The 25,954-nt window shown below is 52.5% G+C and overlaps 1 protein-coding gene across 1 annotated transcript in view; it reads left to right on the forward strand.

Annotated features, from left to right (window-relative positions):
• The first annotated feature begins 1,696 nt into the window (after positions 1 to 1,696).
• Positions 1,697 to 25,954, forward strand: part of Galntl5 (polypeptide N-acetylgalactosaminyltransferase like 5) — a 28,903-nt gene continuing 4,645 nt past the window's right edge. Inside the window, exons 1-9 of the mRNA XM_042677109.1 lie at positions 1,697 to 1,789; positions 1,903 to 1,943; positions 7,715 to 7,848; positions 7,949 to 8,069; positions 14,644 to 14,810; positions 16,620 to 16,742; positions 19,765 to 20,014; positions 21,842 to 21,959; positions 25,177 to 25,326. Coding sequence (XP_042533043.1) covers positions 1,697 to 1,789; positions 1,903 to 1,943; positions 7,715 to 7,848; positions 7,949 to 8,069; positions 14,644 to 14,810; positions 16,620 to 16,742; positions 19,765 to 20,014; positions 21,842 to 21,959; positions 25,177 to 25,326 — 1,197 coding nt within the window. The remainder of the gene's footprint in view (positions 1,790 to 1,902; positions 1,944 to 7,714; positions 7,849 to 7,948; positions 8,070 to 14,643; positions 14,811 to 16,619; positions 16,743 to 19,764; positions 20,015 to 21,841; positions 21,960 to 25,176; positions 25,327 to 25,954) is intronic.

Here is a 25,954-nt window from a genome sequence, read left to right on the forward strand (position 1 = left end):
CATTCTGAAGCCAGCCTGGGCTGCAAGGTCCTTGAGACTCATATCTCCAACTAACCAGCAAAACACAGGATCAGAGGCATGGTTCAAATAGTAGAGCACCAGCCTTCAGCAAGAAAAACAAAGTAAGAGTGTGAGGCCCTGGGCCTAAACTTCAGTATCATGACAATCAATAATAATAATAATGATGATGATGATGATAATGATAATGATAATAATCCATCAATTCCTAACACATGAATTCAACATAGTTTAGTGAAGAACATTACTCAACAAGATTCCCTACCTCAGGATCCAGAGTGGAAAAGCCACCGTGGGCCTCTTGGTTCTCTTGGGACGCAGAGGCTTTGCCACCAAGTGAGGAGCAGGGCAGGGGAGGGGAGGGGAGGGCAGGGGAGGGGAGGGCAGGGCAGGGCAGGGCAGGACAGGGGAGGGGAGGGGAGGGGAGGGCAGGGCAGGGCAGGGCAGGGAAGGGCAGGGCAGGGCAGGGCAGGGCAAGGGAGGGAAGGGAAGGTGTGTAGTACAGAGGAAGAGAGCAACCTCTACTTTAAGAAAATGGAAGATTTTATAAATAAGAACAAGAAACAAGAAAATGAAAGAGGATATTTTTTAAGTTTGCATCTAAAGAGAATTCCTCCCAAGTTCTGTTACTATATTAGAATCTTGCAGAATACGGGCTTACGTCTCCATAATAATCCTGGCATATAAATACGTGTGCATTTTATATATGAGAGCTGATTCCCCTCCAAATATGTTTTCATTTAATTAGCATCCAACTGGTTTCCCTTTAGAGTATAAAAATCTTTTAGCTTTTAATTAGCTTTTAGCTACTTTTACTCTTGGAGAAAGGTAATACAAAAACCTTTGAAATATAAAGCCTTTCATAGGAAGATGGTCTGATACTATAATTTAAATAACATTGTTTCTTTCTCTGTTTGGGGGGGCTGGGTATGCAGCCAGGCTCTGTGTGCCTATCTTAATCCATTGCTCCTCCAAGTTGGAAGCAACTTTCCCCTGTTACATATTTGATATGTTTCCCTCATGGAATCCAGACTTCATTTGTAAAGTGTTAAGTCATTCTGTTGCTGAACTTTTACTGTGAATCCAGGATCTTTGTCAAATCCTGGGTCCTTGGAGAATGTTCCAGATGGCTTTATAAGTGAAGCATCTTTGTGCCCTCAGAGAAATCAAAATCTGTTTTTTGATTTGTGTGTGTGTGTGTGTGTGTGTGTGTGTGTGTGTGTGTGTGTTCTGGTCCTGGGGCTTGAACTCAGAGCCTGGGAGCTGTTTCTGAGCTTTTTTGCTCAAGGCTACTATCTATAGTTCTACTTTAGCTGTTTGGTGATTAATTGGAGATAAGGACTTTCCTGCCTGGGCTGGCTTTGAACTGTGATTCTCAAATCTTAGCCTCTTGAGAAGTTAGGATGACAGGTGTAAAACACCAGCACCCTGCACTACTTGTTTTTATTCTGGCATACATGTGCAGATCTTACACAATCTGCTCTAAGGGCTTGACTAATGGAAAATACCAAGCCTAATGTATGTGGTAAGGATCAATAGGAAAATGCCTCTCTGATAATTGCCTTTAAGCCAAATGGATGATGGCCTACAAGCAGCTGAAGTGTCTAACAATGCTTCCCTCTCACTTCCCTCTGCCTCAGACCTTGGGACGGACCACTGAGGAGATGCTACATGTACAATGAGAAGCCTCATCCTTTATGGTTTATTCTACACGTCCCTCACATTTGGGGTCTGGACAGCGCTGTTATTTGCATATTTCCATCACAGTCATGTGAGCAGAGAGTCAAACAAAATCCAGGAGCCTTCATCGTTTTTGTCCCACCAGCTAGTGAGGACCACAGAGCGAACGCCAGAACAGCATGCCAGAGACCGCCATCTGGACAGAGACAGACCCAGACGCAGGAGGATATTCCCGCCTATGTCACGTAAGTGCTGCCACGCTCTCTGCAGGCCACTATGAGGGGAAATGAATACTCCAGAAACTGGAAGAATGAGAGAATGTCCTTTTACAGTAATTAAAATGTTTCATTCGAAATATCTAATATAGTTGTATATATTGATGTACCAAATAGTAAAACAAACACACAGGTATTTACTATCTAAATTTTGTTCTCTGTGTGTGTGTGTGTGTGTGCCAATACTGGGACTTGAACTCAGGGCCTGAGCGCTGTCCAGGGACTTTTTGCTGAAAGCTAGCACTATACTACTTGAGCCACTGCTCCATTTCTGGCCTTTTTGCTTTTTGTTTTTTGGTAGTTAATTAGAGATGAGAGTCTCAGAGACTTTCCTACCCAGGCTGGCTTCAAACTGTGATCCTCAGATCTCAGCCTCCTGAGTAGCTAGGATTACAGGCTGACTCACCAGCACCTGGTTTAAATTCTACACTTTATAGTTTGCTGTATTTCTTCAGACAGCAGATATTCCTTGTACAAAGGAGTTTCTCTATGGTATTTCCACACAGGCATATAATTTAACCACATTCACTCTTTCTATTCCTCCTCCTCCTCCTCCTCCTCCTCCTCCTCTCTTGCCTCTCTAATAGTCCATTCCCCCTTTTGTTTCTTCTTGGTCTGGATTCTCTCTCTCTCTCTCTCTCTCTCTCTCTGAATGTACTGGGACTTGAAGTCATAGTCTTGTGCTCTTGCCTGGTTTTTACTGCTCATGGCTGGCGTTCCACCACTTAAGCCACACTTCTACTTTCTTTCTTTCTCTCTTTCTTTCTCTCTTTCTCTCTCTCTCTCTCTCTTTCTCTCTTTCTCTCTTTCTTTCTTTCTTTCTTTCTTTCTTTCTTTCTTTCTTTCTTTCTTTCTTTCTTTCTTTCTTTCTTTCTTTCTTTCTTTCTTTCTTTCTTTCTTTCTTTCTTTCTTTCTTTGTCCTGGAGCTTGAACTCTGGGCTTGGGCACTATCCTTGCGCTCTACAGCTCAAGGCGAGTGCTCCCCCTGAGCACCGCCTCCTCCCTGAGCCACTTTCCTAATTCTTCTTAAAGAGATAAAGTGTCAATAGGTACAGTAAAAACTGTACCATGCTTCCTATACCCCCCACCTCAGAGGTGGAGCCGCCCGTCCATCTGTCCGTCCGCATCCTCTGGCTCGTTCCTAAGCAGGCTCCGCCCTGCTACTCTGAAATATCAGCACACCTTGTCTGTGCACATCCTTTTGCAGCTTGCTTTTGTCTCTCACTATTTTGTGTGTAAGATTCTTCTCCGCACGTCTATACGTATGAAGACAGTTTAACAAACACGCTGCCTCAAAAGACAAAGACCAGCCTGGCGCCGTGGCTCACGCCTGTCATCCTGGCTACTCAGGAGGCTGCGATCTGAGGATCTCGGTTCAAAGCCAACAGGGCAGAAACAACTGTGAGACTCTGATTTCCAATAAACCACCAGAAAACGGGAAGTGGCTCAAGCCTTGAGCTGAAGAGCAGAGGGAGAGCGCCAGCCCAGAGTTCCAGCCCCACGAACAACAAAAGAAAGAGAAAAAGAAAAAAAGACAAAGACAGAGGGGAAACTGAAGCCACAAAAGCCAAACCTGTGAGCTGTGGATCACCGCCAAGGTGCTCCCTTTCCTGAGCACCACCCTCCTGAGCACCGCCCCCTCCAGAGCACCGCCCCCTCCCTGAGCACCACCCCTTCCAGAGCACCGCCCCCTCCAGAGCACCGCCCCCTCCTGAGCACCGCCCCCTCCCTGAGCACCGCCCTCCTCCTGAGCACCGCCCCACCTGAGCACCACCCTCCTGAGCACCGCCCCCTCCTGAGCACCGCCCTCCAGAGCACCGCCCCCTCCTGAGCACCGCCCCCTCCTGAGCACCGCCCTCCCTGAGCACCGCCCCCCCGAGCACCGCCCCCTCCAGAGCACCGCCCCCTCCTGAGCACCGCCCCTCCTGAGCACCGCCCCATCCCTGAGCACCGCCCCCTCCAGAGCACCGCCCCCTCCCTGAGCACCGCCCCCTCCTGAGCACCGCCCCTCCTGAGCACCGCCCCACCTGAGCACCGCCCTCCTCCCTGAGCACCACCCCCTCCAGAGCACCGCCCCCTCCCTGAGCACCGCCCCCTCCAGAGCACCGCCCCCTCCCTGAGCACCACCCCCTCCAGAGCACCGCCCCCTCCCTGAGCACCGCCCCCTCCGGAGCACCGCCCCCTCCTGAGCACCACCCTCCTCCTGAGCACCGCCCCCTCCTGAGCACCGCCCCCTCCTGAGCACCGCCCCCTCCTGAGCACCGCCCTCCTCCTGAGCACCGCCCCCTCCTGAGCACTGCCCTCCCTGAGCACCGCCCTCCTCCTGAGCACCGCCCCCTCCTGAGCACCGCCTCCTCCCTGAACACCACCCTCCCTGAGCACCACCCTCCTCCTGAGCACCGCCCCCTCCTGAGCACCGCCCCCTCCCTGAGCACCGCCCCCTCCCTGAGCACCGCCCTCCTCCTGAGCACCGCCCCCTCCTGAGCACCACCCCACCTGAGCACCGCCCCCTCCTGAGCACTGCCCCCTCCTGAGCACCGCCCTCCCTGAGCACCGCCCCCTCCTGAGCACCGCCCCCTCCTGAGCACCGCCCCCTCCCTGAGCACCACCCCAGCTTGGGACACAAGGCACCCTTCCCCCCAGGCCTGAATCCTGCCTACAAAGCCCCACAGCTCTGAGGAAAAGGAAACTGACCCTGGACAGCATGGGCCAGAGCCTGCTTGTCCTCCAGGGACACAGTTTGGGCCTGGGTTAAAGGCTGGGGGGGGGGGGGTTCTGCTGGGAGGTGTGGCCTGGCTGCCCATCACAGAGGGCGGCCGCTGACCTCCTCTGTTGAAACACAGCCATAGCTTTGGGCATGGGTAATTTGTAAGTGTTTGAGGAAGATCTTTCCAAACATAAACCCCTTCAGCACTTACATAAATGGATGGATATATATATATATATGAACGAGAGAAATACCCTCCTCTTCCATTTCCATCCCAAAGAGGTTATATATCAGCTTGTCTCTGCAATTTGCTTTAACAATGCACCATGCTCATCTTTTTATCTAGGTGCATAGAGATGTGCAGCATCGCTGATGGTTGTAGGAAGGTGCCGAATGGGTCCACTGATGGATATTTAGGTCTTAAATCTCAGCTGATGTGTTCCCCTTCCCTCAGCGCACACGAACACACACGTGCAGAGGAACCCGCGAGTTGAATATAATGCTATATTCCTGGACACAGAGAGCTAGGCCATGGAGTATGTGCAACTTTTAAATTTACTACTTAGGAGTAAATCAATTTGCCAGCGTTATCAGCCTCCCACAGTGAATGGGAGTGCCATTTCTCCTTACCCTTGCTAACTCCGGCTGCTGTTCCGTGCTCTGATTGGTTGGCCGTGCCTTCACCTGAGTCAGCCCTGCAGCCAGGCCTGCTCCTCACAGAGTATAGGGAGCCCGTGTCCATTTGTCCGTTCCTCCATCTCTAGAGCAATGGCGGCCCACATCTGTTCCTCCACCTCCAGCCCCTAGGGGCCCTTTCTACACAGGATGTCTTTTATTTGGTTTGTGTGTGGGGGGGGGGGGGGGGTCTGCCTGAAATGCAGGTCCTTACATAAACCACTTGAATTCAAAAATTGCTTTATCTTCAGGGGACTGAACTAGGTGAGAAAGTCTCCACGGACAGTTGTGCATTTTAGAATTCTTGCTTGTCCACTGTTCACCTCCTAACTTGCAGCTCCCTAAAAGGAGGAAGTATGCCCAGAATGTTCCTTCAGTCACAGAGGTGATGAGGGCTGGAAGTGGAACTGAACTGGGAGACAGAATTGAGAGACAAGAAGCCCCAGGACAGAAGAAAAAGGCACTTGTGGCCTTGTGGTTTATAATCACAGCCATTTCCTAAAACAAACAAAAGTTCATGTTCTTGTTTAGATTGTGGTGTGTGTGTGTGTGTGTGTGTGTGTGTGTGTGCAAACATGCATGCCTGTCCTGGGGCTTGAACTCAAGGCCTGAGTGCAATCCCTGAGCTTTTCTGCTCAAGGCTGGCATCCTACCACTTGAGCCACAGCTCCACCCCTAGGTTTTTGTGTGTGCAGTTAATTGCAGATAGAATATTACAGACTTTCTTGCTCGGGCTGGCTTTAATCTCGGCCTCATAGTTAGCTGGGAGTCCAGGCCCGAGTATGAACATAGCAAAATACGACCTTGCAATAGTAATCCTTATTCATTACAATTTCCATTTCCCTGCAAATCTTTACCATGAGCTAGTGTATGTTAGTAGAATAAGCGTGTACTCTTTTGCCTGTCACTATTATTAGTAGCAGTAGTCGTCGTTGTTGTAGTAGTAGTAGTGCCAGTGCAGCGGGGGCTTGAACTCAGAGCCTAGGTGGGTGTGTGCCACGGGTGTCAGTTTGCCTGGCTCTGTTTTTGGTAGGCATTTCTCCTGTGGAGATGTAGCCCTGGGCCAGGCTTTGTGCACACCCGGTGCTCTGCGGAGCTCAGGGGCGTGCACTCTGCCTCACTGCAGACAGGGCTGGGGATCCACTTGCTCTGGCTCCACTGCCACTAGTGGCCGGCCATGGAGAGCCCTGTGGTCCGGCTGGGCAGAGCCCTGCCTGTCCGCACCAGGGTGAAGGTTTGGTGTGCAAGGCCTCTAGGCCGGAGCAGGCGTTGCCAAGGGCTTTCAGTCGCTCAGCTTCCTCCCCCCCCCCCCCCCGGAGAATTCATTTATTATTTTTGGAGGTACCAGGGCTTGAACTAGGGACCTTGTACCTGCTAGGCAAACCTTTTATGGGTTTTGTTATTTTTAAATTTTTATCAACTTTATTATTATTATTATTATATTTATTTTTGTTGGTCATGGGGCCTGAACGCTGGGCCTGGGCACTGTTCCTCAGCTCTTCAGCTCAAGGTTAGCGCTCTACCACTTGAGCCTCAGCCACTTCTGACTTTTTCTGCTTATGTGGTGCTGAGGAATCGAACCCAGGGCCTCATGCATGCAAGGCAAGTGCTCTACCACTGAGCCACCTTCCCAGCCCCGACTTTATTGTTATGACAGAGGTGATGTACAGAGGGATTACAATGACATGAGTCAGGCAATGAGTGCAGTTCCTTTCGAACAATGTCTTCTGTTCCTCACTGTCTCCCAGTCCCTCTGCCCTGTCTCCTGCCACGAGTTGTATAGTTCACGTTCATCAGTGTCCAGTGAGCTCCACGGCTACGCGTGTTCACCCTTTTCCCTCCAGTTCTGTGCCCTCCCTAACTTTTTTTTTTGCCAGTCCTGGAGCTTGAACTCAGGGCCTGGGCTGCTTTTGCTCTAGGCTAGCACTCCTCATTTGAGCCACAGTGCCATTTCTGGCTTTTTCTGTTTCTATGATACTGAGGAGTCAAACCCAGGGTTTCATGTATGCTAGGCAAGCACTCTACCACTTGAGCCACAGCACCATTTTGAGCTTTTTTTTTTGTCAGTTGTAGGGCTTGAACTCTGGGTCTGGGAGCTCTTCAGCTCAAGGTGAGTGCTCCACCACTTGAGCCACAGTGCCACTTCCGGTTTTCTGGTAGTTAATTAGAGATGAGTCTCACGGATTTTCCTGCCTAGGCTGGCTTTGAACTGTGATCCTTGGATCTCAGCCTCCTGAGTAGCTAGGATGACAGGCGTGAGCCACTGGCTTGGGCTGGTTATTTTTGTGGCAGGGTCTTGGCTTTGGGTGTGCAGGTAGATTATGGGATGAGACACTTTGGCTTTCTGTTGTCTAATTAGGTGTTGCCAGGCACAGGGCCGAGCCCCACCCAAGGAAGATTTGGAGGTAGACTTCGCTAACCCAGTGGTCTTGCTCCCTGTGAATACTCGGACGTTCAGCCGAGTGGTTTTGCTGCTTCCTGACCCAGGCAGAGGCGAGACTCAGGACAGAGCTGTTCCCCGGGGGCCTGGGCCCGTGGGACAATAAATAGCAAGCCTTTCACCCCGTGTGACTCTACCTACCTTTCCTTGCAGAAACGAAGTTTAACTTTTCCAACCCAGAACATCTTAATGAACTCTCAACATACGGATTTAATGCCATTTTCAGTAGAAGACTGGGCGGCATGAGAGAGGTCCCCGACACCAGGGATAAAAAGTAGGTTCTTTCTATATCTGTTTCCAAAAACAGTTATGAGCGTTTGATTTTAGCATGTTAGAAGTCTTGCAGGATAGGTTTCTACTGTAGGTCTAAAAGTTAGATAAACTGGTGGCTCACACCTGTAAACCCACCAACTCAGGAGGCTGAGATCTGAGGATTGCAGTTCAAAGCCAACCTAGGCAAGAAAGGCTGTGAGACTGATCCCTAATGAACCACAACAAGCTGGAAGTAAAGTTTAGCACTGGCCTTAAGCACAAAAGCTTAGGGACAAGCTCAAGCCTCAGGACCAACAATGTGAAGATCTTATTTCAGGAAGATAATATCAAGGTGCAGAGAATAGGAATAGATACAACATTTTGGAGGTTTCTAAGAACAAAATTGCCTATAGGTCTTTTATTCAATCACCAGTAAGGGCCTTTCACCAAAGGTGAGCTCATTCCTAATAGAATTACTTTGCAAAGCTATTATTTTTTCCAAACCTGCTTAGTTTTCATTGTTCCCTCAGTCATTTGAGTTAGTGCCTGGGCTACAATCTGGGAAATACAAGTAACACTGTAGCCATCTTTAAGTGCAGGGTTGGTGGTGTAATAAAAGCACAGTCCTCAGCCCACCCAGCTCCAGAACTTTCTCATCAACCAGTCTGAAACTCTGCCCCATTTACCACCAGGACACAGCACCCTGGCCGAAGCCCACACTGCGTCCTGTGCCTGTGGACCTGGCCACTCCAGGCACCCCAGGAACTGAGACCCCGCAGTCTCTGTGTTCTAGGGGGTGAGTTTGCCTCTCTCAGCACAACATCCCAGGTTCAGCCATGCTGTGACCCGGATGTGTTCAGGACTTTTAAATTTAGGAAAAATACTGGGAAACATAGCTATCGCCCAGTAATTTCAAGAAACTGGAACTATCGAAAGCCACAAATCCTACTTATGATGCAGCACACACAAGAGATACAGGTTTTGTGCATAACAGCACAGTCTGTGCAGAATAAAAGAAAAAACCTTCAATATTCTCAACCATGGAATATGGTATGAATTTAATTTAGAAGGCTTTTTGTGTGTGCATTTGTGCAGTACTGGGGCTTGAACTCAAATTCTCACTTATTTTCCCGTAGCACATCTTTGTGCAAGGCTGGCGCTCTTCCACTTGAGCCACAGCTCCACTTCTGGCTTTTTGCCAGACAATTATTGGTCAGAGTCCCGGCTGAGCACAAACAATGATCTTCAGATCTCAGCCTCCTGAGTAACTGGGATTACAGGCCTGAGCCACCAGTGCCCAGCAGAAGGGACAATTTTAAATCATCTGAATAACTACCACAAAAGTCAATGCTTTTTAATTACAGTAAGTTGGATTTCTTGCCAGGCCCCGTTTCTCCCCCTAAATCGCATATAAAATTGCCTCCTCTTTTCATCAATGATCACTTGTTAAAAAAACACAAAAAATTCAGAGATTTGTCTGAGAAGTGGACCTGGCAGTGATAGTATTCAAAATGGGATCTTGTTTAGTTGGAAATTCAAGTCTGTGCAAAAAAGAATCCTATGTAGGATGTTTAAAGATACTTTAATCATAATGACACCGTCTAGAATACAGCATTCTCAGCGATTGTAGAAACCATAAAATTCCACTAAATGGAATTTCTACTTCAGCTTTACCTTCTTTTAGTTTTTAGTTTGTATTCTTAACTTTGAAGCTACAGGGCAAAACTTCATGAGGCCTCATCGCAACAAACAAATCAGATATAATGGTATATACTTGTAATGGCAAAGGTAAGAGGATTTTGGTCCAAATCTGGCCCAGTTTAAAAGCATGAGAAACTATTCAAAAACTTACTTAAAAGCTAGAATGGAAGCCAGGCGCCGGTGGCTCACGCCTGTAATCCTGGCTACTCAGGAGGCTGAGATCTGAGGATCACAGTTCAAAGCCAGCCTGGGCAGGATAGTCTCTTATCTCCAATAAACCATTCTTGCCTTGAGCTGAAGAGCTGAGGGACAGCACCCAGGCCTAGAGTTCAAGCCTCATGACCGACAAAAAAAAAAGCTAAAGTGGCTGGCTGCATGGTTTTGAGGTTAAGCCCCACTGAAAAAAAATCACAACTGAAAATAGAAATAGTATCCCCAGCATACCGCGTGATGTCAACATTGAGAGAAGTATACACTATGGAGTAAATACACTGCGTAAATTCAAGCTCATTAGTGCATTCTTACCATTTTTTCATGTTTTGTGCAAATACTTGTTTCTTTCATAAAATACACAATTTTATTCTTATTACGAAGGAGTTGTACAGAGGAGTTACAGTTCCATAAGTCAGGTAGTGAGTAGAAGGCACTCTGCCTCCTGAGCCATGCTGCTAACCTGTTAGTATGAATACTTGTATTCTCCCAGCAGTTTTCAGGGTTGTGATTGTGATCAGAGCTCCCCAGGCCGCCCCTCGGGTCTCCAGACCACGTCGGGCCTTCTGACTGAAATTCCATTTCTTTCTCCCACATTGCCCCACTCTCCCTACCTCCCACCTCATCCCGGCCTCCCCCAGCAGCGTCCTTCCCTTCCCAGTCCATCGCCCCAGATTCAGCGCAGAAGGCAGGTCAGGCATTGGTCATTCTGCCCCTGGCTTTTCACTTATGTCTCTTCCAGGTCCATCAGTGTTGTGCTGAACAGCAAGGCCTTAAAAAAGGAGTTCCTTCCTTTTTTTTTTTGTTTTGTTTTTTTGTTTTGTTTTTTTTGGGGGGTCCGGTCGTGGGGCCTGAACTCTGGGCCTGGGCGCTGTCCCTCAGCTCTTCAGCTCAAGGCTAGCGCTCTACCACTGGAGCCACAGCGCCACTTCTGGCTTTTTTCTTTTTGCTTATGTGGTGCTGAGGAATCGAACCCAGGGCCTCAGGCATGCAAGGCAAGCGCTCTACCACTGAGCCACCTTCCCAGCCCCAGTTCCTTCCTTTTTTAAGGCCAACCAGTACTCCACCTGTGTGCATAAACCATATTTTCCTTCTTCATCCATCCAATGGATAGACACTTCAGTTGATTTCTTATCTTTAGCCATTAGTACCTATGAAGAATTTTCTAGATAGGAGATCATGTCAGCTAAAAACAGAGAGTTCTTCCTTTCTAGTACAGATGGCTTTTGTGTACTTCTCTTCCTCACCGGCAGGCCTCCAGAATTACATTCAATGAGAGTGGAGCCGATGGCTCCATCTCAGAAAAAAGCTGCTTGCTGCTAAGAAGGATGCTAGCCGTGGGCTTGGCAGGGATGGCGTTTGTTCTGTATTGAGGTATTTTCCCTTTTTACTGAATTTGTTGAGAACTTTTATCACACATGGGCACTGGATTGTGTCAAATGATTTTCCCTCGCTTATTGAGATGATCATTTTGTGTTAGGCTTGGTTCTGTGTGTGTGTGTGTGTGTGTGTGGTATTTCGCATTTGTGGATTTGCGTAGGTCCAGACATTCCTGTCATGGAAATCTAAATCCCACTTGATCCTAGTGAGTTAAGCTTAGCTCTGAAACTTAGCTGTTGAGCTTTCATTGTTCGTATTTTCCTGAAGACTTCTGCAACTGTACACATAGGGATTTCAGCCTGTAATTTGCTTGGGTTTGATTCCAGGGTTATGCTGGCCTCTTAAAACAACTTTGAAACTATCTCTTCCCTTTCATTTTGTTTTGGAAGAGTCTGAGAACGTTTGTGTTCATTCTTTAAATGTTTGAGAGAGCTCACGGCACATAGTGGTTAAGCCATCTGCTTCTGGACTTCTTATGCCTGATCCTTAGCTTTCCTCTGTTCAGGTTTTCACGTGTGCGTGATTTTGTCTTGGTAGGTGGCATGTTCCAGGAACTGTCCCCATTTCTTTCAGGCTCCCCAGGCGCTGCTGAGGCTTTTCATGGGAGTTGGGGGGGGGAGGGGGAGTCTTTGTGTCTCTATGCTAGCAATTGAAGATTTTGTTTCACTCCTAGTTTAGCTGAGCCTTCCCTCTTCTTAGTCTACTAAAAGACAGCTCCTAGTTTTTGGTTTTGGTTTTGGTTTTTTTGGGGGTCCGGTCGTGGGTCCTGAACTCTAGGCCTGGGCACTATCCTTCAGCTCTTCAGCTCAAGGCTAGCACTCTACCACTTGAGCCACAGTGCCAATTCCGGCTTTTTTTTTTTTTCTTATTTTTGCTTATGTGGTTCTGAGAAATCGAACCCAGGGCCTCATGCATGCAAGGCAAGCGCTCTACCACTGAGCCACCTTCCCAGCCCCACAGCTCCTAGTTTTGTTCAGCTTTTCTACTGTTGGCCTAATCTGCTTCCTGTTTCTGGTCTGGTCTTTAGCATCTCCTTCCTGTTACTAATTTGGGGCTTCGTTTGTTCTGCTTTTTCTAGTTTCTTAAGTTGTAGTGAAGGCTGTTTGCTTTGAGTGTTTTTGACCATTGGTAAGCACCCTTGCATGCATACTTTACGCCTTCACAGTCCTGTTTGTGGTGGGAGGCGTTTGAATGAGGCTGCTCAGCTCCGGCCCAGGCCCCGTAGCTCTCACTCGCTGTGTGGACATCACAGCCATCATCCACTCATTCGCGTGCCCACGCAGGGGCTGGGAATGCTGCCGTCTCCTTCCATGACACCCTCAGCCCACCTTTGCCCAGCAGGGGCTGCCCAGGATCCCTGAGCCTCGCCGCCCACCCCTTCTGCTCCGCCATTCCTGGGGGAACTGTTCCCCAGGAACCATAGGTTTATATTCTGACCCCACCGCCAGCCGTAGCCCTTAGCCCAGGGCTGGCAACTGAGCCAAGCTCAGGCAAGGAAATGTTGCCTGGCAACTGGGGGGAGGGGGGGCGAGGGAAAGAGAAAGTCTTACCATGCCTCCTTGGGTGTTGGACTATAAGATCCTCAGTGGACCACATCTCCCACCCTTGGAGGCGACGAAGTGGACAGCAAGGAGCCGTTCTGCAGAAGGAGAACAAAGATCACGTCATACGCAGCCCTAAGCAACAAGCCGCTGTGCTGGAATTTTACGTGTGTAATCCACGGAGCCCGGCGGCCCCGAGAGCCAGGCTGATGTTCCAGCTCCTTCTCTTTATTGCTCCCAGGTTGAGAACCAGAGCAGCATTGGAGAGAGCGCCCAGGTGGCCGGCAGGCCTGCGCTCCAGCCCCTCGCTCTCTGACGCTCCGGCCCCCCTTCCGGACCTCCTATGACACACGCGTGTTACCCACGAGTGCACCTCCCGGACCTCCTATGACACACGTGTGTTACCCACGAGTGCACCTCCCGGACCTCCTATGACACATGCATGTTACCCACGAGTGCACCTCCCGGACCTCCTATGACACACGTGTGTTACCCACGAGTGCACCTCCCGGACCTCCTATGACACACACGTGTTACCCACGAGTGCACCTCCCGGACCTCCTATGACACATGTTACCCACGAGTGCACCTCCCGGACCTCCTATGACACACGCGTGTTACCCACGAGTGCACCTCCCAGACCTCCTATGACACACGTGTGTTACCCACGAGTGCACCTCCCGGACCTCCTATGACACACGTGTGTTACCCACGAGTGCACCTCCCGGAACTCCTATGACACACGCGTATTACCCACGAGTGCACCTCCCGGACCTCCTATGACACATGCATGTTACCCACGAGTGCACCTCCCAGACCTATGACACATGCATGTTACCCACGAGTGCACCTCCCGGGCCTCCTATGACACACACATGTTACCCACGAGTGCACCTCCCGGACCTCCTATGACACATGTGTGTTACCCACGAGTGCACCTCCCGGAATTCCTATGACACATGCGTGTTACCCACGAGTGCACCTCCCAGACCTCCTATGACACATGCATGTTACCCACGAGTGCACCTCCCGGACCTCCTATGACACACGCGTGTTACCCACGAGTGCACCTCCCGGACCTCCTATGACACACACGTGTTACCCACAAGTGCACCTCCCAGACCTCCTATGACACACGCGTGTTACCCACGAGTGCACCTCCCCAGAGCTGGCTTTTTAAGTTAGCTCCAAGAGGTCTCTGTAATTTACAACCCCCAAATTCCAAGGTAACCAACTGGTGATATAGTAGCATAAATAATGGTTGATATTCACTAGAAATACCACTCGGCTTCTAGGTTTCCCTCATACACATAAAATACTTTTTTTTTTTTTTTAAAAAGCACCTTTTTGTCAACTACATGGAAGGAATCCAACCACATGCTGCAGCAGATAATCTGAATCTAAAAATAAAGCATGGTGAGTTCTTTGAAGGTTGTACAATATATGTCATATGAACCTCTCCGTGTGTGTGTTTAGTGATTTTTTTTTAATCATAGAAACTAAATATGGACCCAACTTGTGTTTGTACTAAGAAGATCACAGCAATGTCAGGAAAGGGTAATGACAGAGGGAGAATATTCTCAGAGTGTTAGAATATACGTAGTAAAGGGGAATCCTTTGTACTTAATTTTGACATTCTTCCATGTGCTGTCATTGTGTGGTCATAATGATCAATTGAAGGAAAAAAGATGAACATAAAGTCTGAATGAGTACCCAGAACATCACAAGCTCTGAATCGTTTCTTCCTGTTATTTATTCCTCCAGATGTTATCATAAGAATTACCCAGTTCATCTGCTTACTGCCAGTGTGATCATTTGCTTCCACAATGAAGAATTTAACGCCTTGCTCCGAACCGTGTCCAGCATCTTATACCTCACGCCACCCTACTTCCTTCAAGAAATTATTTTGGTAGATGACAAGAGCGAATTTGGTAAGATGGAACACTAGGGATGGAACCGGTTGGAGGGGGCAGCTCTCAATGGTGATGAGGGAGGATTTTATACAAAGGCGGTCTGGGTGGAACTCGAAGTGGACCTGTGCCAGCGCCATCTGTGCCCAGGCTGACTGGCCTGATGACTCTTTCATGAGGTCACCTTGTCTTTAGAGCTCACTTCTAGAGGAAGTGACATTCACATAGAGGCTGGAAATTATCCAAGTGGAGAGGAAGGAAGAAGGAGGAAAGGTATTTTAGGTGGAGAAAGTGGCATTGTGGAGGCCCAAAGGGAAGAGAGAAAAGATGGCGAGTTTGGAGTAGTTCTGCAGTTTCTGTAGTTTACGTAAAGGAAGAGAAGAACTGGGAGAGTCGGGAGGAGGGAACAAAGCCAGCATTTTTAAAAAGTAGCTAGTTAGCTAGGTGCCAAGGGTTCATGCCTGTAATCTCTGCTACTCAGGAAGCTGAGATCCCAAGGATCATGATCCAAAGCCAGCCCAGGCAGGAAAGTCAGAGATAGTCTTATCTTTAATTAAGCAACAAAAAGTCTGAAGGGGGGCTGGGAAGGTGGCTTAGTGGTAGAGCGCTTGCCTTGCATGCATGAGGCCCTGGGTTCAATTCCCCAGCACCACATAAGCAAAAAGAAAAAAAGCTGGAAGTGGCGCTGTGGCTTAAGTGGTAGAGCGCTAGCCTTGAGCTGAAGAGCTGAGGGACAGCGTCCAGGCCCAGAGTTCAGGCCCCACGACCGGACCCCAAAATAAAAAAAAGTCTGAAGGGGAGCTGTGGCTCTCGTGAGCAAAAAAGCTCAGGGGCAGTGCCCAGGCCCTGAGTTCAGGCTCCAGGACTGGCATACACAAGAACAACGAAAGCTAGTCCTAGTGGGAGTTTCTCTCAAGTACACTGAGAGTGGATGAATGAGGAGTTCATGCAGGACATGACTCGATCTGGGTACTTTACGTGAAAAAACTGGACTTTGCCCAACTGCACTGAAGCATTTATCTCTCTAAGCGTACTGGATTTTAAAAGGATTGTCCTATGAGAACAAACCTGACCTGTGGGTCTGGAATTCACCTTTGGGTTTACACTGGGTCCAAACCCTAGGATGCAAGCAGCACCACAGCGATGTTCCCCCGCCCCCCACCCCCGCCCCACACCGCGAGTCTGACCTGGGATGGCCAGGGAAGGAAAAAGATGAGAAGCAGCAGCCGGAAGGATGCTGGGCCAGGGGAAGGGCCCGGGAGCCCCGTGGGGGTGAGTGCACTCCAGCCAGCGTCACCGCGTTGCCTGCCGGGACGTCATTTCTGGGGGAGTTGCCAGCCTCTGGGGTTGGGGCTGGAAGTGAGGAGAATTGTCTCAGCTCCCCTGCTTCGAGTCGCCCTCTGGGCACCCTCTGCTGAGCAGGAGTTTGGTGGCTGGCTGGGGAAGCAGTCATTGTGAGGGGGTGGCGGCTGCCGGGCCGCGGATGTGAACTCTGCCCCCCCTGCCCCCCAGGCTCAAGGGCCGCGGATGTGAACTCTGCCCCCCCTGCCCCCCAGGCTCAAGGGCCGCGGATGAGGCTCTGGAGAGGCCAGCAGTCCCCGCCGCTCACCACCCTGCGCGCTTAGGCAGCCACAGTGGCTTCGTGCTGGGGAGGTTGAAGTCCGGGTTTTCCAGGGGACCGTGCTGACTAGTCCCGTTTTGCGGCCTGTGGATGAAATGTTCAGGCAGCGTCGGGGCCGGCGGCGCGCCAGGACCCAGCCGGAACCTCGCTCACCGGCTCAGGGGCTGAGCTGCCATTTACCAGCTGTCACGTGTGGGGTATTTTCCCAGATGACTTGCAAGGAAAACTCGAGTATCACCTGGGAGTTTTCCAGAGGAACATCAAATTAGTGAGGAACAAGAGACGAGAGGGGCTGATTCGATCGAGGCTGATTGGAGCCGATTCTGCCACAGGTAGGAACCGCCGCAGGGTGACTGCTGGTGGCCCAGAGGCTGGCTCTCCCGAGCGGGGGCGCCCTCCGCCCTCCGCCCTGCGCCCTCCATCCTCCATCCTCCATCCTCCACCTCCGCCCTCCGCCCTCCGCCCTCCGCCCTCCGCCCTCCACCCTCCACCTCCGCCCTCCACCCTCTGCCCTCCGCCCTCCGCCCTCCATCCTCCACCCTCCGCCCTCCACCCTCCACCCTCCAACCTCCATCCTCTACCCTCCATCCTCTGCCGTCCGCCCTCTACCCTCCACCCTCCACCCTCCGCCCTCCACCCTCCATCCTCCATCCTCCACCCTCCACCCTCCACCCTCCACCCTCCACCTCCGCCCTCCGCCCTCCACCGTCCATCCTCCACCTCCGCCCTCCGCCCTCCACCCTCCACCCTCCATCCTCTACCCTCCATCCTCCACCTCCGCCCTCCACCCTCCATCCTCCACCTCCCGCCCTCCACCCTCCATCCTCCACCCTCCATCCTCCGCCCTCCGCCCTCCGCCCTCCACCCTCCATCCTCCACCTCCGCCCTCCACCTCCGCCCTCCGCCCTCCACCCTCCACCCTCCATCCTCTACCCTCCATCCTCCACCTCCGCCCTCCGCCCTCCACCCTCCATCCTCCACCTCCGCCCTCCACCCTCCATCCTCCACCTCCGCCCTCCGCCCTCCATCCTCCACCTCCGCCCTCCGCCCTCCACCCTCCGCCCTCCACCTCCGCCCTCCACCCTCCATCCTCCACCCTCCATCCTCCACCCTCCGCCCTCCGCCCTCCGCCCTCCGCCCTCCATCCTCCGCCCTCCACCTCCGCCCTCCGCCCTCCACCCTCCACCCTCCATCCTCTACCCTCCATCCTCCACCTCCGCCCTCCGCCCTCCACCCTCCATCCTCCACCTCCGCCCTCCACCCTCCACCCTCCACCTCCGCCCTCCACCCTCCACCTCCGCCCTCCGCCCTCCACCTCCGCCCTCCGCCCTCCATCCTCCACCCTCCATCCTCCGCCCTCCGCCCTCCACCCTCCGCCCTCCGCCCTCCATCCTCCGCCCTCCGCCCTCCACCCTCCACCCTCCGCCCTCCGCCCTCCACCCTCCACCCTCCATCCTCCACCCTCCACCTCCGCCCTCCATCCTCCACCTCCGCCCTCCGCCCTCCACCCTCCATCCTCCACCTCCGCTCTCCGCCCTCCATCCTCCACCTCCGCCCTCCGCCCTCCACCCTCCGCCCTCCACCTCCGCCCTCCGCCCTCCATCCTCCACCCTCCATCCTCCACCCTCCGCCCTCCACCCTCCGCCCTCCGCCCTCCGCCCTCCATCCTCCACCCTCCACCCTCCACCCTCCACCCTCCGCCCTCCGCCCTCCGCCCTCCACCCTCCACCCTCCACCCTCCACCTCCGCCCTCCATCCTCCACCTCCGCCCTCCGCCCTCCACCTCCGCCCTCCGCCCTCCATCCTCCACCCTCCATCCTCCACCCTCCGCCCTCCACCCTCCGCCCTCCGCCCTCCATCCTCCACCCTCCACCCTCCACCCTCTGCCCTCCGCCCTCCGCCCTCCACCCTCCACCCTCCATCCTCCATCCTCCACCTCCGCCCTCCACCCTCCATCCTCCACCTCCGCCCTCCGCCCTCCGCCCTCCGCCCTCCATCCTCCACCCTCATCCTCCGCCCTCCGCCCTCCACCCTCCGCCCTCCACCCTCCACCCTCCATCCTCTACCCTCATCCTCCACCCTCCATCCTCCACCCTCCATCCTCCACCCTCCATCCTCCACCCTCATCCTCCACCCTCCATCCTCTACCCTCCATCCTCCGCCCTCCATCCTCCACCCTCATCCTCCGCCCTCCGCCCTCCACTGCCTCTGACAGTGCTCTGCTTCAGAATGGCGGCGCCTCATGATTCAAGCACTGTAGATCGCAGGCTGAGCCTCCCAGCTTCCAACTCTAAGACAGACTTTTCCATGAAAGAGGGACCACAGGGCCGCACCTGGGCAGGAGAGCAAGATGAGGGCAGACAGAGCTACAGCATCTCCCCAAGTTGGAGAAGGGAGGCTTACGGCAGGATGCGCCAACCTGGGGCCCCTGGGAGGGAGGAGCCACAGGGGGATGGGGAGGAGGGAGAGCCTGGGAGGGCAGCCCGTGAAGGAGATGGGAAAGGGGCTGGGGCTGAAGCTCTCGGCCTGGCAGAGAGAGGAAGGAGTGGGTGAAGCGTGTGGGGCTTGGCGAGGCTCAGGAAGGCTTAGCAACAGTGAGGAGCCCAGGGCACTGCCACTGCCTTGAATAATCTCCCATCCCCCCCCCCCCACGGTGCCTATGCAGGGGTGCGGGCACCCTGGAGAGCGAGCAGCCTACTGAGCTGCGGCAGACCCCAAAGCTTAGGCAGGAGGCCTCAGATCTGTCCCTGGGTGCCAGTGGCTCACACCTGTCATCCTAGCTACTCAGGAGGCTGAGATCTGAGGATCATGGTTCAAAGCCAGCCTGGGCAGGAAAGTCCATGAGACTCTTTTTTTTTTTTGTCGGTCATGGGTCAGAACTCTGGGCCTGGGCGCTGTCCCTCAGCTCTTCAGCTCAAGGCTAGCGCTCTACCACTTGAGCCACAGCACCACTTCTGGCTTTTTCTGCTTTTGTGGTGCTGAGGAATCGAACCCAGGGCCTCACGCATGCAAGGCAAGCGCTCTACCACTGAGCCACCTTCCCAGCCCCTAGTGTTATTTTTTTTTAACTGTAGTTTGTTCTACTTTCCAAATGCTGGTACCACATAGAGGAAAGAAGCCTCCGTTCACTGTCCCGTTAGGATTCCACCCAGCCACTCTCTAGCTCACGTTTCCTCTGCACATGCTGGCATGGTGTCCAGGCACACTGTGCCCAGCACTGTTGGACATAACAAAGTATGTATCGCTTATTTGCCCCAATGCCGCTGAAATGCTCCACACATCCTCACGCATCCAACTCTGACTTGGGCTGCCGTGCCACGTCGTGGGCCCACAGCACGCATGCTCCCCTCCCAGGGGACGTCTTGGTGTTCCTGGACAGCCACTGCGAGGTGAACCGAGTGTGGCTGGAGCCCCTGATGGCGGCCATTGCCGAGAACCACCACGTGGTGGTGTGTCCGGTGATCGACGTCATCGACACCATGACCCTGGAGTACAGGCCCTCTCCCCTCGTGCGCGGGGCCTTTGACTGGAACTTGCAGTTTCAATGGGACACCGTTTTCTCTTACGAGATGGACGGACCCGATGGACCCACCAAGCCAATCCGGTGAGCTGCTTCTGGGGAAGGGGCAGGGAGATGGGTAGTGGGGCTTGAGAAGCACGCCTTCAGAGATGATTCCTGGGGTGTCTGGGGCTTGGCGGAAGATGTTGTGTCATGGCAGGAGTTGGTAGATGTTGTTTCCCTGGGTGAAAACGTGCATCTCATCCAGGCCGAGGTTGCTGCGGTTGGACACGGTCTCCGACCTCCAGCACCCCTGTCAGGAAGTGCTCGCTGCCCTGGGGAACAAGTTGTAGGATGGATGACCAAGCGACAGAACCAAGGGACAGAACCCAGGGTCAGAACGCCAGGGTTCAGCCAGAGAAAGCGGAAACCTTCACCCAACTCAGACGCAACTCGCCACTCGGGGCTTTCCCGATAGAACGGCAGAGGTTAACGTACACATTACTTGCTTAGACTTTTTTCAGGTTTAGAAGATGGACCTTTAAATGTGTGCACAGCTGGATTTGCTTTGAAGTCTCCTGGCACTGGGCTGTTTCAGCTGTGTTGGGGGGAGCCACGTCTGAAGGGCTTTCCTCCCGGCCAAACCCTATATTCCTGCTGACTCTCACGCCTCTCCTCTCCTATGATGGACCTTTTGGCTTCAGACGTCAGATATTTCAAGTTTCTAACACTTAGCAAGTCCTTGGTCTTTAAAAAAATTTTTTGTATGTGTGTGTCGGGTCGTGGGGCTTGAACTCTGGGCCTGGGTGCTGTCCCTCAGCTCTTCAGCTCAAGATTAGCGCTCTACCACTTGAGCCACAACGCCACTTCCAGTTTTCTGAGTGGTTTATTGAAGAGTCCCATGGACTTTTCCTGCCCGGGCTGGCTTTGAACCGTGATCCTCAGATCTCAGCCTCCTGAGTAGCTAGGATGACAGGTGTGAGCCGCTGGCGCCCAGCAAGGGTTGTTTTTTGTTTGTTTGTGTTTTTAACTATTTTATTTTGTCTTTTCTCTTTTGGTCCTGGGTATCAAACCCAGGCCGTTGCACTTGCTGGGCATGAGCTTTGCCACTGAGCTACATCCCAGGAGTTTGAGGCCAGCCTTGACCATACATTGTCTCCACAACACAAGGGCTGAGGAGAGAGTTCGGGGGTGGACTGGCTAGAGTGATAAGGCTCTGAGCTCCATCTTTGGCCAAAAACTGTGTCCCCCATCAAAGCAGGAAGTAGGGTGGTGGCCACTGGAGTCTGCTGGACAGTGAATCTGGAGTTCTTTTGTACAAAGTGGCTATAGCTAGAAGAGAGGATTCTGAATGTTTTACTACAAAGACATGGTAAATGTAGCCAGACACTGGTGGCTCACGCCTGTCAGCCTAGCTACTCAGGAGGCTGAGATTTAAGGATTGCAGTTCCAAGCCAGCCTGGGTGAGAAAGTCTGTGAGACTCTTATCTCCAATAAACCACTAGAAAACTGGAAGTGGCACTGTGGCTCAAGTGGTAGGCGCTTGCCTTGAGCTGAAGAGCTGAGGGACAGTGCCCAGGCCCAGAGTTCAAGCCCCAGTACCAACAACAAAAAAAAAAAGGTAAATGTTTGAAATGATAGAAATGGCATTACCTGGTTTGCATATTACCCAATTTATAACATTTATTAAAACATCACATAGTACCTCATAAATTTGTATATTTAACTGGAGGTGAAACACACACAAAGAACATATTACTTACATAATTTGTTGAGTGTTAAAGGTTAGTACCTGTATCTTAGAGACTTAAACATTTACCTGGATATATATTTGTTTCCTAGTTTCTAACTATATTGTCACTATTAACTGATTTATTTTGAAGGAAAATGTGTGGTTACAGAATCAGTTTAACCTTTATGTCTTCTTTCTAGGTCACCTGCAATGGCAGGAGGGATTTTTGCTATACACAGGCTTTATTTTTATGAAATCGGACAGTATGACAAGGGCATGGAACTTTGGGGAGGAGAAAATGTGGAGATTTCATTAAGGGTAATTCCACCTTTTTCTCTGTGTGTGTGTGAGAGAGAGAGAGAGAGAGAGAGAGTGACATGCACGTGTGCATGCGTGCATGCTGATCCTGGGGTTTGAACTCAGGTCCTGGGGCTTGAACTCAGGGGCTGGGCACTGTCTCTCAGCTCTTCAGCTCAAGGTAAGCCCTCTACCACTTGAGCCACAGCGCCACTGGTAATTGTATGCTTATTCCAATCTTTTTCTGTTTTGGATTTTGCCCTGTTTTCATTTTCCTTCCTTCTGTATGCTAGTTACTTCATTTCTTTCTTTTTTTTTTCCAGTGTAAGGGTTTGAATCCAGGGCTTTGTGATTGTCTGGCTTGCTTTTCAGCTGATGGTCCACCACCTCAGCCATGCCTCCAACCTCATTTTTTCCTGGTTATTTTGGAAATGGGATCCTAAGACCTTTTCTACTGGGGCTGGCTTTGAACCATGATCCTCCAGATCTCAGCTTCCTGGATATCTAGGATTACAGGCGTGAGCCACGAGCCGTCTTTAAAGTTCTCTTCAGCACAGACTTCCTTCATAATGTTTTCCCTGGGATGCAGAGTGCCGCATCGGCGTGCTACCCCCACCGAGCTCTCCCTCCGGCCCCCTCCACGTCCTCCCTCCTGGGAGGGAGCTCTCCCTCCCGCCCCCGCCACGTCCCCCCTTCTGGCTCAGGCAGTGTGTGAGAACACACGTGGACACACATGTCTTTGGTGCTTTCCGCTCTGTTTGGTTTATTACGTAGTGAAGTTGGGCCCTAACGACTCAAAAAACACACCCTGTGTCTCAAAACAGAATCACTTTGTGACTGAAACGTGCATGTGTGAAAAGCAAATGTCTTCCTTCTGACTCGGTGTCCACAGACAGGAAATGCGCTACTCAGCCCCTTCCTCCAGGACCGCCCGCCACTCGGCGCCTCATGGCCTTCACGCACGCACGCACCCGAAGCTGCCAGGCGGGAGTCTCTAAAGCCCTCTCTTGCCTGATCTCCCCTCACCGGCCGGCCACGCCCGCCCGCACACACCTTTGCCTCTCCTCTGCTCCTTTTCGAGGACACCCCTACCCCAGGAGGCCTGACTGCGGCCCTGCCCTCCACTCGCGCAGCGGGGAGCTGCGGGCCAGCCCTCCTCAGAGGTCTTCTTGGTCCAGGCCGGCCTTCCTGGCTCCCCTGGCTCTGTCGGTTGCCCTCTGTTTCCTACAGCTGCTGCTCAAAAGCCACATCCTCGAGGTCTGCCCCCTGCCGGACCTCTCACCCCGTGTGCGCTTCCAGACCCCCCCCCTCCCCCCCGCTGGAACTCAGCCTCCTTGTCCCTGGGAAGTCCCGCCGGTAACACGCCTCCTATTTCTTTGTCTGATGTGTGAGCACCTGCACCAGGGTCTCCCCCACTTCAAGCCAGCCACCAGCCCGGCTCCACCTCCCACAGTCTGCTCCCAGAGGACAGCACCCAGCCGGGCACCGCTGCCAGCCAGGTGGGCACTGCTCAGGCAGGGCCTGTGCCGCTCCTTCCGAACACTTAACAGTGCACCCGCCTTGGCTCTCGGCTGGAACTGTAGTGTGACCTCGGATTGTTTCTTTGGAGTACTAAGTTCAATTCTGCTAGCACTCAGGGAGCCTTCCTTTAATTGTGCTGTGCAGGGCATCCAGGTGAACATGGTGGCCCTTTCATTACTCATCTGTGTTTATCAAGCACCACACACAGGGGTGCACGCACGCGCGCATGCACACACACACACACACACACACACACAGTGCAGTACTGAGCCAGGGCCTGGTGGCTCACACCTGTAATCCTAGCTGCTCAGCAGACTGAGATCTGAAGATTGTGGTTCGAAGCCAGCCCAGGCAGAAACATCCATGAGACCAGCTAACCAGCTAACCAGCCAAAAGCCAACCTTGAGCAAAAAAGCTACGGGACAGCTTCCTGGTCCTGAGTTCAAGCTCCAGTACCAGCACAGAACGAAGCAAGGTGCTGCATTATAGCAGCACACAACGGAATTCGTCGGTGGTTGACACAGTGGCTGGGGTTAGTGTGACAAGGGTGACAGAGTTCCAGCTGTAAGCAAGACAATCCAGGAGAACCGAGGCCCTGAGTTCAGCCCCAGCGTGTGCGTGTGTATGTGTGTGTGTCCACACACGTGTGCAAAAGCACAGGTGGCTGGGAACAAGAGCATTTACGTCTTGTGTGTCTGGTAGCCAGGCAGCTCTGCTTCAGTCTGGACGCCATCTCTAGGAGCAGCAGCGACTGTCAGCTGCTCCTCTTACACTGAATGGCAGAAGTTAAAAATCAAGGCAAAACCCACAGTGTACGCAGGTCTTGGCGCATGTGCTACCAGCTGCTGTTTTCTGGCCAAAGCAAAGACAAACTCCAAGTGTGTGTGTCAGGGAAATTTCCGTGGCCCCAAGGTAAAGCTTGGGAAGTGAGCCAATGTTTACAGAACGCTCAAGTTTCGGGAAAGAACAGCTAAGTGGATGGAGATCCTCTTTAATAAAGCCAGCGTGAGTGAACAAGGCCACCTCGTGTCAGTCAGCGTTGGCTGTGTAACGAACGACTCCCAGTGCCCTGGCTTTACACTGCAGGCAGTCCTATCGCTTCCAAATCATTGTGTCACCCCCATGGGGCTGGTCTTAGCCAGAATGTCTGATGGCTGCCGTGTTCACCTGGAGGCTCAGCCGCAGCTAGGGCGGCAGGAAACACTCCCGTCGCTGAGCAGGCTGACACTGGAGAGGCCACAAGATTGGCAAAATGAACCACAAGCCAAAATCAGAGACAAGAACGGAGGAGAAATGATGCTACAGAGCCATAGTAATACCGACTGTGTGGTGCTCCACAAACCATTCACACAGACCAACAGGACAGAAGAGCCGGAATCAGCCCCACACCACATGTCTACACACAACTAACTTTTGACAAAGGCACCAAAAACATATGTGGGAGAAAAGACAGTCTCTTCAGCAAATGCTCTTCAGAAAACTAAACATGGATGTGCCGAGGGCTGAGGCTGGATGCCCGTCTCTCACTCCTCGCAACGTCAGCTTGATAAGTCTTGTCACTGGTGGCTCACGCCTGTCATCCTGGCTACTCAGGAGGCTGAGGTCCGAGGATCATGGTTTGAAGCTGGCCAGGGGAAGGAAGGCCTGAGTGTGGATAAGCTTGTCCGTTGCCTTTACCTCACCCGCGTATTAATGTGGTCTTGGTTTTCCTCGTCAGATTTGGATGTGTGGAGGCCAGCTCTTCATCATTCCTTGCTCCCGCGTCGGGCACATCAGTAAGAAGCATCTGGAAAATAGCCTGGCCATCAAGAAAGCCAAGCTGCGGAACTCCCTGAGAGTGGCCCACGTGTGGCTGGATGAGTACAAGGTGTGTGTGTGGGGGGGGGGGGGGCGAGGGAGGGTGGGGGGAAGGGCGTGGGGTGGGCGGTGTGGGGCTCAAGCTGTGCCAGGGCGGGCTAGGTTGCTCTGTGCTCTTTGGGGGCCCCTCAACCACCCCCCCCCACTGGGTTTAGTTAATTCTAAGCTCCTGTCCTTGCATTTCATTTGTGAACATCTAACTTCTCAGGACATTCAAGTTCCTGGAGCAATCTTTCTTTGCCCAGATCTCTCCCCACACCCTCCATTCTGCCTGGGAAAAGCCACCCCCAAAACAGCCTCCTCCCCTAACCCCAGATGGCAAGTTAGACTGCTTTCTCAACCATCAATTTCCCCAGTGACGCAGATGCTGCTGATCTTGGAAATATGGAGAACCTTCTCTCTGCCAACAAAGCCTGCCTGCCTTCCCTCCTTCCCTCCCTCCCTCCCTCCCTCCCTCCCTCCTTCCTTCCTCCTTTTTCTGTAGTGCTAGAGTTGGAACTCAGGGCCTCACACTTAGGCCTTCTCCTACCTGTGTCTCCCAAGTAGCTGGGATTACAGAGACTGCACAGAGATTGCTGTATCAGCGCTCTGCCCGCATGTGCGCAGCCCCACAGGTTAGGCCCCTGCCAGGACCTTGA

Source organism: Dipodomys spectabilis, unplaced genomic scaffold (assembly GCF_019054845.1).
Source record: "Dipodomys spectabilis isolate Male_0828 unplaced genomic scaffold, ASM1905484v1 ptg000034l, whole genome shotgun sequence".
NCBI classification, from domain to species: Eukaryota; Metazoa; Chordata; class Mammalia; order Rodentia; family Heteromyidae; genus Dipodomys; species Dipodomys spectabilis.